Source organism: Meleagris gallopavo, chromosome 10 (assembly GCF_000146605.3).
Source record: "Meleagris gallopavo isolate NT-WF06-2002-E0010 breed Aviagen turkey brand Nicholas breeding stock chromosome 10, Turkey_5.1, whole genome shotgun sequence".
NCBI classification, from domain to species: Eukaryota; Metazoa; Chordata; class Aves; order Galliformes; family Phasianidae; genus Meleagris; species Meleagris gallopavo.
The window spans coordinates 12,530,690-12,545,472 of record NC_015020.2 but is presented as its reverse complement, the minus strand read 5'-3'; the positions used below and the strand labels follow the sequence as shown (position 1 = coordinate 12,545,472).

General features: G+C 40.6%; 1 protein-coding gene across 1 annotated transcript in view; it reads right to left on the bottom strand.

Annotated features, from left to right (window-relative positions):
* Nucleotides 1-1,035: 1,035 nt before the first annotated feature.
* LOC104912386 (axonemal dynein light chain domain-containing protein 1-like) overlaps nucleotides 1,036-14,783 on the bottom strand; it is a 14,513-nt gene continuing 765 nt past the window's right edge. Inside the window, exons 2-18 of the mRNA XM_019618384.1 lie at nucleotides 14,017-14,091; nucleotides 13,783-13,888; nucleotides 12,984-13,105; nucleotides 12,330-12,470; nucleotides 11,817-11,921; nucleotides 11,074-11,194; nucleotides 10,385-10,486; nucleotides 9,672-9,835; nucleotides 8,816-8,879; nucleotides 8,151-8,385; nucleotides 5,597-5,810; nucleotides 4,912-5,005; nucleotides 4,072-4,280; nucleotides 3,430-3,526; nucleotides 2,300-2,410; nucleotides 1,371-1,508; nucleotides 1,036-1,218 (exon numbers count right to left, since the gene is read on the bottom strand). Coding sequence (XP_019473929.1) covers nucleotides 1,036-1,218; nucleotides 1,371-1,508; nucleotides 2,300-2,410; nucleotides 3,430-3,526; nucleotides 4,072-4,280; nucleotides 4,912-5,005; nucleotides 5,597-5,810; nucleotides 8,151-8,385; nucleotides 8,816-8,879; nucleotides 9,672-9,835; nucleotides 10,385-10,486; nucleotides 11,074-11,194; nucleotides 11,817-11,921; nucleotides 12,330-12,470; nucleotides 12,984-13,105; nucleotides 13,783-13,888; nucleotides 14,017-14,091 — 2,281 coding nt within the window. The remainder of the gene's footprint in view (nucleotides 1,219-1,370; nucleotides 1,509-2,299; nucleotides 2,411-3,429; nucleotides 3,527-4,071; nucleotides 4,281-4,911; nucleotides 5,006-5,596; nucleotides 5,811-8,150; nucleotides 8,386-8,815; nucleotides 8,880-9,671; nucleotides 9,836-10,384; nucleotides 10,487-11,073; nucleotides 11,195-11,816; nucleotides 11,922-12,329; nucleotides 12,471-12,983; nucleotides 13,106-13,782; nucleotides 13,889-14,016; nucleotides 14,092-14,783) is intronic.

Here is a 14,783-nt window from a genome sequence, read left to right as displayed (position 1 = left end):
TTTTCAGTGGTACGTGGAGACAGGACGAGGGGAAACGGACATAAGCTGCAGCACAGGAAGTTTCGCACGAATGTGCGTAAGAACTTCTTCACGGTGAGGGTGACGGAGCACTGGAACAGGCTGCCCAGGGGGGTTGTAGAGTCTCCTTCTCTGGAGATATTCAAGTCTCGCCTGGACGCCTACCTGTGCGACCTGGTGTAGGGAACCTGCTTTGGCAGGGGGGTTGGTCTTGATGATCTCTAGAAGTCCCTTCCAACCCCTACAATTCTGTGATTCTGTGAAAAGACTCTTTGTCTAAGCTTAGTAATGTTACTATGATTTCCAGAGACTCATTTTTACTAACCAATCTGAGTCCATAAAGACACACTCCTGAGTCTCTCACCATCACTGCACTACCTGCCTGCCTCTAAAGCATTGAGAGCAAGGCACACTTTACAATGCAGCATACTTAAGGAGTAGCACCATCCACTAACAATTTGCTAAAGCTCCACAGTTCATGTATATCTGGGATCTGCTCTGCAGGTCTGACTAGCCAGGAAGTGACTGGAGAAGGCAAACTGTATGACTTCTGAAGAGCAACTTTACAAACTGATGCCTTTAGCCTGGACTACTCTTCCAAAGAGTACAATCCCAAAGTTAAGTGGAAAAAATGGAGACCCAGGAGGCACAGTTGGCCAAAAGCAACCTGAAGTTCTTGCACTCCTACTGTTCTGAATATCCCTGAATCTGTTCTTCTGTGTGTTCAGCACCATATTATTTTTACCATCCCAGGAAGTGCTGGCAACATTCAGTCTCTGATGGTAGTCCTGGTTCAGTCTACACACATCACCTGTTACTGGTCCCAAGTTCACGGTACAGGGCAGGAATGCATGAGCCACATGGATAAACTGAGGCAGCAGAAATTGTGCTAATTAATATTTTGTAGTAGCAAGAAGAGAGAAATGAGAACACCAGCACCCTTCACCATGCAGCAGGTCCATTAAACATTAAACAGTGTCTGACAACGGAGTCTAAATAGACAGCTAAAACCCAGCTCTAAATCTCTGCCACATGTGCTAAAAACATTAGTGTAGTGGAGATTCCTACCCCTGTAACTGAAATGATGTCTGACTTCAAGGACTTCAGGTGGATGTTGGAGTCTTCTCCTACATATCTGATCACATCTGCAGTAGCTTCATCACCTTCACTCATATCATCTGTACTAGCACCTGGTTGCTCCTAAGAGAGAAAATGAACAAGAAATAGGAGAAATATCACTAGCTCAGTGACACTCACGGCAGGTAAAAAGCCATGTATCCCATCACATGCACCAAGCAATAGAAAAATCCCAACTCTGCTGGAAAGTAGCATATTGCAGCTACTACCGTCACCTGCATAAGGTGAATTTTCTCCTTTACTGTTGATGTTTCTTTCTCTATTATTGGTTTCTTTTCACTATTGGCATCATCAGCTTTAAGCCCTTCTTGAGTTGAGGAAATGATAGTGTCCTTAAGTTTCAACTGCAATTCCTGTAAGGCACCACAATAATTTGGTTAGTACCAAAAGTCCCTTTTGTCCATCCAAATAACCCAGGCAAAATGGCTGATTCTGACGACTTCTTGCACACATTTAGACTTGGACTTCATATATTTCATAAGCAGAACCCACTGTGGTATATTTGCTTTTTATAGGCCATTGTATAGAGAAAAAAAAGGCAACACATGGCCTACAGCAGTGGCAGTATACTGTAGAACTGACATATTAGTCATAAGTATACAGTTACAACAAACATCACTTTGCTTGAGGACTGAATGGAGAGCTGATGCAAATAATTTGTGCATGATAATAGATCTAAAACTATTTCCTTGTTATCTGATTTAGGTTGTTACGTATGACATTACATCAATGCCAGGACAGCCATTTATAAAACACATAATTGTCACAGGCAGTGTCAGACACCCATCCAGAAGTTCAGCCTGATTTGGGCAAGCCAACCAAAAGAATTCTAGCCAAAGCCCACACCAAAGGATGAAGCAAAAGCTAGCAGGCACCATGCTGAACTGTTCTACCAGTGCAGTAATACCTCGTAGCTTCAGCGAAGCTTCAGTTTTGTCTCAGTAATACCCTCACAAGAAGCAGTGATTTTTAACCAGTTTACAGTCTTCATTCTTCAAAGCTTTCACTGCAGCTTTGAGTACGTGGAGGTCTCCATGCTAGATGTTCCTTCAAACTGAATCATAGCTACTTCATTTAGAAATTTTTAAGCAGATCTTCATTCAAACTGGTTCAATCTAGAACAGCAAATGCAGTCAATATATACCTCTGATCCAAAGAGGTTTCTCAGTTCTTCTAAATGCAGAAAGGAGACTGGAGTGCCTTTGATCTCTGAAAGGAGAAGGCTACACACTTGAATCCAATTACAGCACTCAGTCTGAGAAGACATAACAGAAAAGAGGCATTATCAAAAAAAGAAAAAAAATCTGTGATCATAGTTATTCAGTCAGTTAAATAATTCCATCTTTCTATCTTTATCCATCCCAGGGACATGAATGGACCCTTCCATTCACACCTCACAGAGCAAATGGAAGACATTTCTCCAAGCTTCCAGATATGGTATCCATCACTCTCTAATCACTCAATTCCTTCAACAAGCTCCACCTCAGGCAAGCACAGAATGTCTCTGTTAGACCACTGTCCCAGCCCACGTGGGGAGAAGTGAAAGAAAATCTGAAAGTTTACTTTTTCCACTTGCAAAGCTAACACAGAACAGAAGCTCATGTATCCCAGTCCCTGAAAAGAAGCTTCTTGAATTCCTTGTAAAAATCTCATCCGTTCTGTGCTCAGTGCAGTGTTGGGCTTTAGGAAGGGTCTATATCTCAGGTTCCTAAAACACAGACGAAGCTTGGCTAAACACTGAAGATGACAATGGTAGCTATTACCAGAGGAAGAAATGTACACGCTATCATGCTCCTTGCACTGCTTCAAATAAAGATGCCACCATCAACATATACTTTCAGTAAGAACTCAAGTATAGAGTCAAGGAGACAGAAGGTAGGATAGCTGACAGCAAAACACTTCAACAAAGTCTGTATAATGGTATACTGCACCAAACACCTCCAGAAATTCCCAAGCACTGCTCAAATCTCAATATACATGGCTCTGACAAGCTCTAATGTAGAGGTGAATCTACTGTCATTCATACGGAATAAATCTAGCAGGATATCCTGAAATGAGATAAGGAAAATATTAAAACTGAGTCATGTTCAGTTTTATCCACTTTCTACTTTTGTGGAGTCAGTTGGAAATTTGAGGGATCAGGGTAGTTCACTGGAGTAGTAAGAGTCTTCCTCCTTGAAAGTCACCACATTTATTTTTCTTTACCTTTCACAAAGCAAATGTGGTCTCATCGAGGTACAGACCTAGACAGCTGGAAACATAGTGGCCTTTTACCTTGAGTTTATTCAGCTCCTCTAGCTCAAAATCAGCCTCTGCATCCTTCTCCGACCGTTTCTTCCGAACAATTGCGCTGACAATCTCACGGCAGCAGCTGCAAAGATGGAGAAGGTCACTGACACTGTAGGAGTGCCCTCAAATGCTTTCTGCCTTTCAGTCAGCATCCTGTTGCTGTCAGCAAGATGTATGAGCTATCTATAGACTTCTGCACCAGAGAGGAATCCTCACCTGCACCACTCACACAGTGACCTTCCAATCAGCTTGTTTGTGCCTGTACTGTACTAGCCCATAGAGGAAATAAGAACACAGATGCAAGTTTTGCTCCAGGTGACCTGGACTGCAGACTCACTGCCTATACTGCTTTACATCCTCCAGAGGTGGTGCTCAGAAGAGTAGACAGAGAGTTACAGATGCATGTTTTATAGCAGTACCAGGTATAAAGCAGATACTGCCATTCTCTTTAGATATGCCTATCTTACTAGGCTCCCTCCAAATTCTAGTAAGGACCATTTAGAACCTAGGAAAAGATTTAAGAAAACCAAATTTATCAGATCTGCTGCCTCAAGGAATCTTTTGGCACATTACGCATTTTTCTTCGATTAGCCTCCTTTAGTCAAAATTGAAAGTCTCTGTTCATACCTGATTATAGAACCAGACAGTCCACACATCTTGGCAACCAGCTTTTCTGCTTCTTCCTGTAGTTCCTGAGCACTGTGAAGACTGAGGTCCTTGCCAAGCTCAAAGTCTGACTCTTGCTGCTGGGGACACTCACAGCACAAGCGATCCGCTATCACATATTGCAGCAAATTCACCAGCCACAGGGTCAGGTTTCTGTGCAGTTCAGTCACCTGCACAAAACATCAGAGCAAATATAAACCAGTAATAAGTGAACGATCTTATCAAGTAGTCTGAACTCAGTGCATTTTGCTTAAGCCAATATTCTACCCTAACTCAAGCTGACCTAATAACAGAAACATTTATCCATTTTTTTCTCTTCTATATTCATTCCTATTACCAACAAATATTTTCCTGCTGTGGATCTATCTTTCTGCAAAGTGTTTGTTCAGCAACATGAACTCTTTATCAGCTATGTGGCATTCTTGTCCATATTTCAGCAGCAAACTAAAAATCACACATTGTACTTGTAAAATGTTTAGAAGATACACAGTGAGAACTTCACTAACAAACACACACAAAAAAAACCATCAAAAACAGAGAGCTAGCAGTCAAAACAGTTCTCTGAACAGGAAATATCAACATTATTCCAAAGGAAAAGCTTGCTGAAGATTAGCAAAACATAATTCTGTTGATGCACTGTGTAGTGCACTATTTTTAGTAGCCTTGATACGTTCCCACAACTCAAACAAGAAAGAAGATGTTAAAGGAGAAACAGGCATTCCTCTCAGCTGTGGTCTGTCCAGACAAAAATTAGAGGAAAGAGTGAATCCTAAATACAGCGCTTTACTTGCTTCCACTTACTTCTTCATTAAGATGTGTGGTGCTCTTCTCAACCTCAGTATTCACGGACAAAATCCATTGCTGAATCCTCTTAAAAAATTCTCTAGGTACCACCCTTAAAAAGAAATAATTCAGAGACAAAGTGACATCTAATGCACCACACCCAGGGATCTCCTGTCTCAAAGACACCTTTGTTCCCAGCTCAAGGAAAATAACATTGAGCATACCAGATGCTGGGGACGTGGCACAAGCAGTTTTATTAACACTGTGGTTGTGGGCGAGCTTGTCATTTGCAAATAATCTCTAACATATATGTTATGCACGTGCTCTGCAAATACTTTACTTCCTGATATTTGCCAAAGACAGAGCACGATGAGAAGTATGCCCCCACAAATCTGACTGTAAATTAATCGCAAATTGTATTTTTTTCTTCAAATGCCAAGATCTCCAAATAGGTGGCATGCTAGGAAAGACAGTGATGTTCCAGGAATTATATTGTAGCCACCAACTGTCTCAACAGATATTGCCAAGTCAAAGCAAATGGCCAAATCACAGCAAATGAAATGCAGCCACCAATCATTTTAACACTTCAGCTGATCAGTTCCCACTGCCAGTTTCTTGTGCCAGAGTCCCCACAAAACAACATTTTTCTTTTCTTATGCACGTAGTTTAATGTATAAGGCACAATTAACACCTCTGTCCTTACGGGAATTGCAGTTTCATAACATTTTCAGTTTTATGCAACTGGCTGGAGCCTATAATGCTCATTAATGCATCCACTTGAGCCAACCACAAAGGAATCATGTGATAAAATGCCTGCAGTTCAGTTTCATGCATGCCAGAACCTCGCGTTTGCTTTTGCACCTTGAACAACCAATCTTCCATGCTTCTCACCAAGACTGTCAAAAATCTGGCTGTGCCTGGAGGGGAAGAAAATACAAACCTTTAATTACATTCTTTCAGCCAACAAAAACAAGGCTCAATTCAAAGTCCTTTGCCAAGAGGGATGAACAGCCTACGTGAGATCTGTCTAAAATTAGCACTAAGAACAAACTGTTTAGGAAACACTGAATTAAAAGCAAGTTGAAAGAAAATCTGCTTGATGTGAAGCCGACTTTCCTTCTTGTCTTGGCAGATTTGACTTGTTGCATAAAGAAATGTGACGGCTTAATAGAACTCTTAAAAAAAGCTCTTCAAAAGAGATACACTATACGTAGATATGCAAAAATATCCGGATAAGACAGCAAATCACATGTTCATTCACTCATCTGGCATATGCTGATGGATATTCTTTGATTGCTGGAAGTATGCTTGAAATTAAGAGTGGTTGCTCCTGATGTCCAGTGTTTAGTCTTTAAATCCTGCTAAGGCCCTGGTTTTCATGACACCTTGTTTCAAAGATAACACATTACACACGTGGAGGTAATTACCGTTTTTGAAACATTTTAATGACTCAATTTCAACACTGTACTGCTGTGGTATGGAACAGGTTAACTTCTACTCTGGATTATTTGTCATGCAATGAAGCAATGTTGGGATGCTCAGACTGGTGAGAAAGAAAATAAGTTAGCCTCAGAAGGTTGGATGGTACCAGAACATACTGTGGAAGCCCCACAACTAGACAAATTTGCTTTGGGAAGACTACTTTTATCTTACAATCAGGTCTACAGCAAAAGAGAAGAGCTGACAGGATCTCAATGGAGAGGTCACTGTGGTCCCAGCCACCAAGTTCGGAGCCAAAAACTTGATCTTACAAAATAGTATAATTTTGAGAAATGATCAAGGAAGAGCAAAGGTCTTAAGTGAAAATTTATAAATTTCAATCTCATATGCCGTTGTTCTCTCTGCATCTTTAATCCTTGTCAACAAATACTAAACCTTTTGTATTTCTGCCATGCGGTGCTTGAGATCAGGTAACCTAATCTTAGCAGATAATAAATATTTCAGGTAAATGAGTATCATTGCCTTACAGAACAAAATAATAATTACAACGTTTTCAGTGTTTTCTCTCCTCTATTTCTTGTAGCCACTTTCTTTTTCACCTTTCTTTATCTGTAGCTGCAATGTAAAGAGATGAAATACCTTGTCTCTTCTCAGAGGCAGGAGAAGAGTAGAAATGAGTCTAAGCAATTCAAATACACTGCCTTGTATGGAGGAAGAGAATACCTTTACTGAGATCCAGTTCCCAAAACCTTTGTTAAAATAAGCCAAGCCTCCTTTTTCTGGACTTTACTGATGGAAGCAATTTTGTATCAGATGTCAGCACTATGCCACCTAAACCTTTGTTCAGACCACTAATAAATACAAAGACTTCTGACAACCTGCTGTTAACTTTTTGCCATGGTATCTGGCCAATTACGTCCCTGCTTCTTTTTCCTTGCTTTACTTTTTAATGAGAACTGCTAGGAGTATTTACTTCTTTCAGCTGTCTTTTAGGTTGGACAGACTTACAGTATACCGTTTCTTTTAGCAGAAATATAAAATGCAGCATAACGTAGGAAAAAACAAATGGTAACATTATGAAAGACTAAGATGACAGAATGAGAAGCAGCTTAGAAAACATGAGCAGTGGTTCTAGACACATTCAGTTTAGTCTTCTAAAAGAAAACAAGATGACTAAAAAAACACCAGAGATGAAACAATTCTGAAATCAGAAATGAGTCAAGGCCTAGGAGAGGCAAATGTTGAAAATGTTGAAAAAGAAAAAATTACCCAACAAGTGTTTGTTATCTTAAGCAGAACGTGATAATTTTATATCAGCAAGAAAAACATTTGCATAATTTATTATCAGTATAAATCAATATCTAAATTTAGATAACTTTGTCTTAATGATAAGGTAGTAAAAAAGTATTACCCTCTGAAACATTATTATCAGGTTAATGAATTCTAAAGTGACATTTTGCTTTCAAGCTTAAACATCTATTCTTTTATTGTGCATTTGATTTCTTTTCCACACATAATTCACCCAATCACAAACTACACATGCTCTGAATTTAACACAGCTTATGTCTTCTTTGTACTGCAATTTTCTTTGGTTGTATTGCATTGCATTTCAGATTCCAGATATTCTTTGTGCAATCAAGAGTCAAGTTTCTCAAAGTTTATACCTCCCATGTTTTTGGTTACTGAAATATATGTAGGGATCAGACATTACCTTAGGAAAAAAATCAGTGCAGATTATACTAACTGGTCCCTTATTACCTGCTACTTCCCTGGCATATCCAAAGAAAGACTGAACTGCAAAAATGGTTATTTCTTACCATTATTCCCACTTATCCTTATATTATATTGCTGATAGAGTTCACATGCACTTTGGTTTATTTCTTCCAGGGCAGTGAGCTGTGGAGGCAATGCTCCAGTTAAGTACCGGTGTCGACTCAGCACCGTTTCTCCTAGCTCTGTCCAGTGTTCCTGTATGCTGGCAGCACTCCTGAGACTTTCAGTCTTGGCTAGATATGTCTCCCCTGCATACAGCTGTATGTCTTCCTTCAGCATCTGAAAGAAAAGCAACAGGCTTACTGTGTCCCCAAAAGCTGGACCACCCCTTGGCTACAATGGAAAGGTGGTAGAAATCAGGTAAGAGAACAATGAGGAATTCATGAGCATCAAGATGTCATAGTAAGTAGTATAAGTTGGAAACTTACTCCATGAGGATGACAACTGTGAATGCTTCTACAGATTAATATAATCTATCAGTCACCAGAACTGGCAGTCAGTGCTCAAATGTGGGTAAGTCTAATGGCTGAGCTGCAGCACTGGTCAGTTACAACTTTTCATGTGTAGATTCTTGGTTGAAGCTTCAGAACAAGAGATGTCAGTTGATGTGTTTTCATTCACATTTGTGATGGGCATAGATACTGACAGCAAGCAGTCATTTGCTGAGCATATACCGTTCAGTAGTATGTCCAACCTCCAGAAATCTTACATTTATTAAGAGCTTCGTATCTTCTAAGATCTCATCCAATAGCTCTTCTTTCATCTGAAAGGAACTAAGCAGAAAAAAAGGCATGAGAGCTGAGAGAAAAAAATCCTGTGGTGGCTTATGTAAAACCAAGGTCAAGATATACTGTATGCATGCCAAGTTTGTGATACAAATTGTAACTTGGAAAAAAAAGCCAAAAACACCAAGCCTTATTTAGCTGGTAAGGCTAAGTCACTCAATATAATGCAAACACATAGTAGTTAAGAAAATCAGTTATTAACATACGAGTGAAATATGTAAAATGACATCTTTGTTAGTGCATACAGTGTCCATTTCTGGATTTTGCACTTGCATTTGTCCTTTATTTAACATACCATGATGGACTATCAAAAAGTCTGCAAAATATACATTAACATACAAGAAGACCTTGCATTTGGAACCTCATGTGCCTTACAGTCTCATTTTGTATCTTCACTGCTCTGCTGAAGCATGAATGCAAGTGTCATGAGTGTTAAAATGAACCAAACGAAACAGAACAATTCTGTCATGGCAATCACATCTGCAAAAAGAGAACTCTGGCTCCTAGTAGGAAGGTAAAATCCTTGCTCTACTGGAGTCAGCAGTAACCTCACCACTGAATTCAGCCACAAAGATACAGTATCACTTTGGAGCTTCCACTAAGGACCCAATTATCAAAGTAAACATGTCAATCATAAAAGCAGAGCAATGAGGGATATGAAAATTGAAGATTGTAACAAATCTCACTACATCTTAGTCAGGAATTCTGTGCATGCTTTGACTTGCTGCCATGGGGCAAAAGGGAAACAACTACTACTCCCAGTCCCTTCGGGCCACTCACAAGTTACTGTGTTGGTACTGAAGCCACTTGTTGAGGTTTCTGTGCACAATTTGCAGTTTTTCCTTGCTGGACTCCTCCAAATGCTCTATCTCTGCTCCAACATGACCTAATATTCCTTTGAACTGCTCGGTCTCCTCCTGTAGATCAGCAAGGTCTCTCAGATCCTGCAGCCATTGAATGGGAAAACAAATGTTGTGACTGTTCTGATCTGAGTTGAAGGAGTTCTCCCTTCAGTCTAGGTATTTTGAGATATATTTATATATCAGAGATCCGGGAAATTTTTATAATTCCACAGCACAGCCTCACAACCCCTTTCATGCAGGACTAAGTTGGCTCACACTTCCCAGGCATTCCAGAAGTGAGCACTTGACTGTCTGCTGCATGCACGCTACATAGAGGCCATGCAACTATATACCTTCAAAGACAAAATTTCACTAACCTGGATCTGTTTGGTTTTACGGTGATGGAACAAGGAGAGGGAAAGATAACACAAAGAAGGAAAAAAAGAGGAAAAAGAAAAGCTTGAGGTAGAGGAAAGAGGATATGGAGTAACGAGAAAGGGAACTGGAAAGACAATGAGTAAATTCAAGTTTTAACGCTTGTTCAAAACTAGATCAAGATTTAAAAGTTCTAGTAACAGCAAAAGTACTGAATGCTTTACTGAGTACCAGAGTGCTACATGCATCACACACACAAACACTTTGAACAGGTACCTTTGAGGCCAGAAGGACTATGAAATGCTTGAGAACTTTGGTCAGAGCCTTCCCACTTATATGAAGCCTGCGAACCAATGTGAGCTGGTTTCTTTCTATTATCTGAAAGAAACATTATTTTCACTGTTGTCTTTTGAGAGAAGGGACATCTGATAGTAATGTGAAGCTCTACCATCAGTGACATAGAGTGCAAGCAGATGAAACCACTTACCTCAGAAATAAACTTCTTATCCACAAGACAGACCAAGAAGGTAGGTCTGCTAATAAATTTGAAACTTTATCAAGGAAAAAGTAAAAGATCACAAACAAGCAAAGCACACAAGCAAGGAAGCAGAGTTATCCAAGAATGCTATTTAGTGAAGCTTAAGGAATCAGGCTACAATATTCCAAGTTATAGAAGAAAGAGAAGAAGGAAACTTCTCAAACTCATCTCCAACTGGAAAAACTCATTTCATAGTTCTTCCTGCACAAAATCTGGAGGCCTGTACTAAAAATGCTGTGTGAATCAGCTGGAACGAACCAAATAAAACATGAAATACAACAGTGCTCAGTAAATGAGGGCAAGAGATGTGTTAGCACCCAATTAGATTAAATAGAAACATTCTTCGGGATGAAATTTGCTTTTGGAACAAGTCTGCCTGCTGTGATGGTCTATACCTTGCAGTGTATCACTGACCTCCCATACTTACCATCAGAGCCAGGTCACGTGCAGCCGAGCTCCAGATGTCTCTCTCTTGAGCTACCATCAGAACCTGGTCTTCCAGCCTTCTCCTCTGTAGCTCGTATAATTCTCGATACTGTTCCAAAAGGCTAGAAGAAAAAGACAGTGAAGTTTGTCCATACTTCTTATTCACATTTGCTGCGTTTCTCCCAATTCCTAAGACATCTCATCTCCCTCTTTCCTTCCTTGATCACCTTCTTCATAAGTATGTGAATTCACAGTTCCTTTACCCTGAGCTGCTACAACACCATTGTGTTGATATCCTCACTCCAAGTTTCCAGTCAGTATTCTTACAAATCTCTGTTGGATCTAGACTAGCTGTTTTCTTCATGACACAAGATTCCTGTAAGCAAATCCCAAACATCAACACAAATCTGATACCAACCACCTCAATACTTAGTTTTTTTTTTTTAGGTATCTGAAGATGTCTACATACAAGTTCCAAGCCGCAGGCTTTACTTGACTATGAGCTTACCAGCTGTGGTTGTGGGGTGAAGAGGATGGCAGCACTTGAGCAACAAATGCAACTTCTATGATTTAAAACTAGAAGCATTTTAAACAGCTTCTTGTCCCTTTGAGGAGTTCAGAACTTATAGAAAAATGACAGTATTTGTCACAAAGAGCCAAGCTCTCTTCCCCTTCTTCCCAGCCAGGAGAATGATACCAGCATGCTGCAGAGATCTGCCAACCTTAACTTTGAAAGCAACTTACTTTGCATTTGCCTCTGCCTCTCGCATGGCTGCAGCTAGCTCCTTTTGAGCTTTTTCTGCTTCCTTGGTCACCTTGCAGTCATGTTCTCGTACCTCATATAGTTCGCTGAAACAGCAAGGAACAGCCTAAATGAGCTTACCCCAGCCCAAAGGTCTCTGCTCTGCCAAACACAAACTGCTCTCACCATAGACAAACAGCTCACTATAGAGCTGAAAAGCATTTTGAAGACCTCTTATTCCTGCGCATGCAGATTGCTCCTGCAATCCCTTTGAGTGCAAAGTGCAAAGGAAAGCAGGTGGTTTAACCCTTATTCTGTGCTTCCATGCTGCACAGCTGACAGTAAAAACATAGACTAATGGTGTGAGGAGGCTAAAGTGTGGTCCCTGTAGCTCTGGCTCAAATTAGAAAAATAATTGCCTGCTCCTATGGAAGGAAGGTTTGAAAACTGAACAAAACCAGTATGCTAAGCTTAGTGCATTGAGATAACTTTTTAGGATCAAGAAGGATTCAGACCTGGCCAGCTGTGCAACACACTCCTTAAAATAGAGTAGTTCTTCTGTGATATGTCTGTCAACCAGTCGCTGAGCCATCATTTTTTTGTAGAGTGTCTTTATCTGCTGAGGAATACGCTCCAGGAGATCCACATACCTCTGTCTTCAGTAAAAAGAATAAAAATAGAAATTTTCCTGAAAGCGAAGATCCAAAAACCATTCCTTTCACTGCACAGGAGCATATCTAGAGGGCCATCTTCTGACTGTTTGGACTTGGGATTTAAAAAACTCTGGAACAATGTAATTGCTACAAATACTGCTAATCTGTGTGTGAGGTGAAAAAGAGCAGAGGAACCCCAGCTGTAAGAGTAGTTTCAGCTACCCCACATGTGAAAACTTCCATTAAGAGTCACACCCTTAAGGTGCCCGCATTGTCAAGTGTTGTGTCAAGGGTTCAAGCTCCCGGTTACATAACAGTGGTTCGTTAGCACTGGTTGTTAACTAGGTAGGGCAATCCTATTTCACTTCTGGCATCAGACCCCGTGCCAATGACATTGTGACAGGCTAGCTTTGTTGGGCGGTGACATTAAGAAAGATCTGCAATAGCTAATGCTGCTCCTGAGAGGATACTGCCATAAATCAAGAGAGGGATTAAGGGTGCTTGGCAAATGATGACCTGAGTTTAGAAAGCAGCTGTCCTCTCTCCTTGCAGTCTACGCTGACCTGCCGAATCAGCTCATGGAAAACTATGTTGTAGATGTTCTGCTCCGCCTTCATCAGCTCCAGCATGTTGTGCAGCTGGCAAAACAGACGAGACAAACACCAGCCTTGCAGAGGCTGGCAAATCGACTTCATCATCATCAACTGAGACTGGCACAGTACACTAAATTCTTCTGAGTCTAATTCCCCTCTTGAAGAGCTAATGGGGAAGAGAAAGAGCCAACCCGCACACATTCACAGGTTCTTTTTCAAATTTGTTTTGCTCTATCCTCCCATTAACATCTGTGGGAGCTTTTCTGCTAACTCCAGCAGGAGTTCATATTGAAGCAGTGCTATACATTTTTCAAAAATCCTACTTTGTCCATTTAAACCTTCCCCGTTACTGTGCAAGAATAATAAAAAGTAAGCCTAAGCAAAGCACAGAGATTTTTTTGACATGTGTTTCGGCAAATGAAAGCTTCCAAAGATCCATTTTTAAACACAGCAGCCTGTCTGCTAATGATGAGATGAGATAGCCACTGCTTTATTTCCTCCATAGTAGTGCCAGATGCATTCCTTTCTGGCATTTTTGCAGCTGCTCGTTCTTCAAGGATCAAAGACAACCAGAAGCTCAAGAGAGCGAACTCTCACTTACGACAGCACCTACAGACAGATGACTTGGGCAAAAAGTAACTGGTTGGAGGCATCTTAGGCACAACTGAGACAAATGCTAGGGAAAACGATATTATTTTTCTGGGTATGAGTGAGTTATCCACCTCTAAAGGTCCTGTTACTCCAATCAGTTCATCTACTCCAGCTTTTTCCAACATGCTGTCCATTGCCTCCATCAGCTGTATGACCTCTAACCTCCCAGAAGGTTTCCTGATAGACCAGAAAGAGACACATCATTGTTTTACACAGTATACTATGGTATTTTCCCACAGAATGGAATTCAAACTGTGGCGTGTTTTTTTTTTCCCCCCAGTAATAACTTGATTCAGGGTACATACATGGATGGGAACAGACGTAGTCTCTTTTCACTGTCTTCAAGCAGAGTGGTGTATTTACTAAAAAGAATATAAAAACTGAATTATATAACAGCCCTTCCAGTGCTAGCTAAGGAATCCGGCACTTCAATTCAATCTCTATGTCCCACGTACAGTAAGATAAGGAAAGAAGTGTGGGGTTGTTCTCAGTGGGAGCATCCAGAGCCTGAAGTCTGACCCCCTGCAGCTGTTCATCCAGCTGACACACCAACAGGAGCTCCTCCTTGCCACCAAAACGTTGTAGGAACACAGAAGTTACCCAGCAGCATTTTAGAGTAAAGCTTTGTAAATGAAATTCTAAACTTGCAGCCTGAAAAACTGAAGATCCCAAACAAACAGACCCACACCAGAATGGTCAGCTCCAAGATGTTAGCAGGCCCGTATAGCTCCAGTGAGAATAAGAACTACCCTGAATCTGCCCAGAATTACAGAAAGTAATTCTAGAGGGTAAGTAGAAAAACAAGACTAATCAAAACAAACAAACAAACAAAAACAACAAAAAAAAACAAGTGGCAACTTCCAAAAGTTTCCTCAAGAGATCAAAAGAGACTTCAGCTTCTACATTCATGTTCAAATAGGAAAAGACTTAGTAGTAATAGCCTACAGGAAATCCTCCTTCACCCTTCCTAAAGCAGTAGAGGCAAAGCAAAGGTGGCTCACATTGCTCTGGTGGGCTGAATGCAGCCTTACCATTAATGTGGGATTTGTAAAGCCACCTTTTTTTTTTTTAA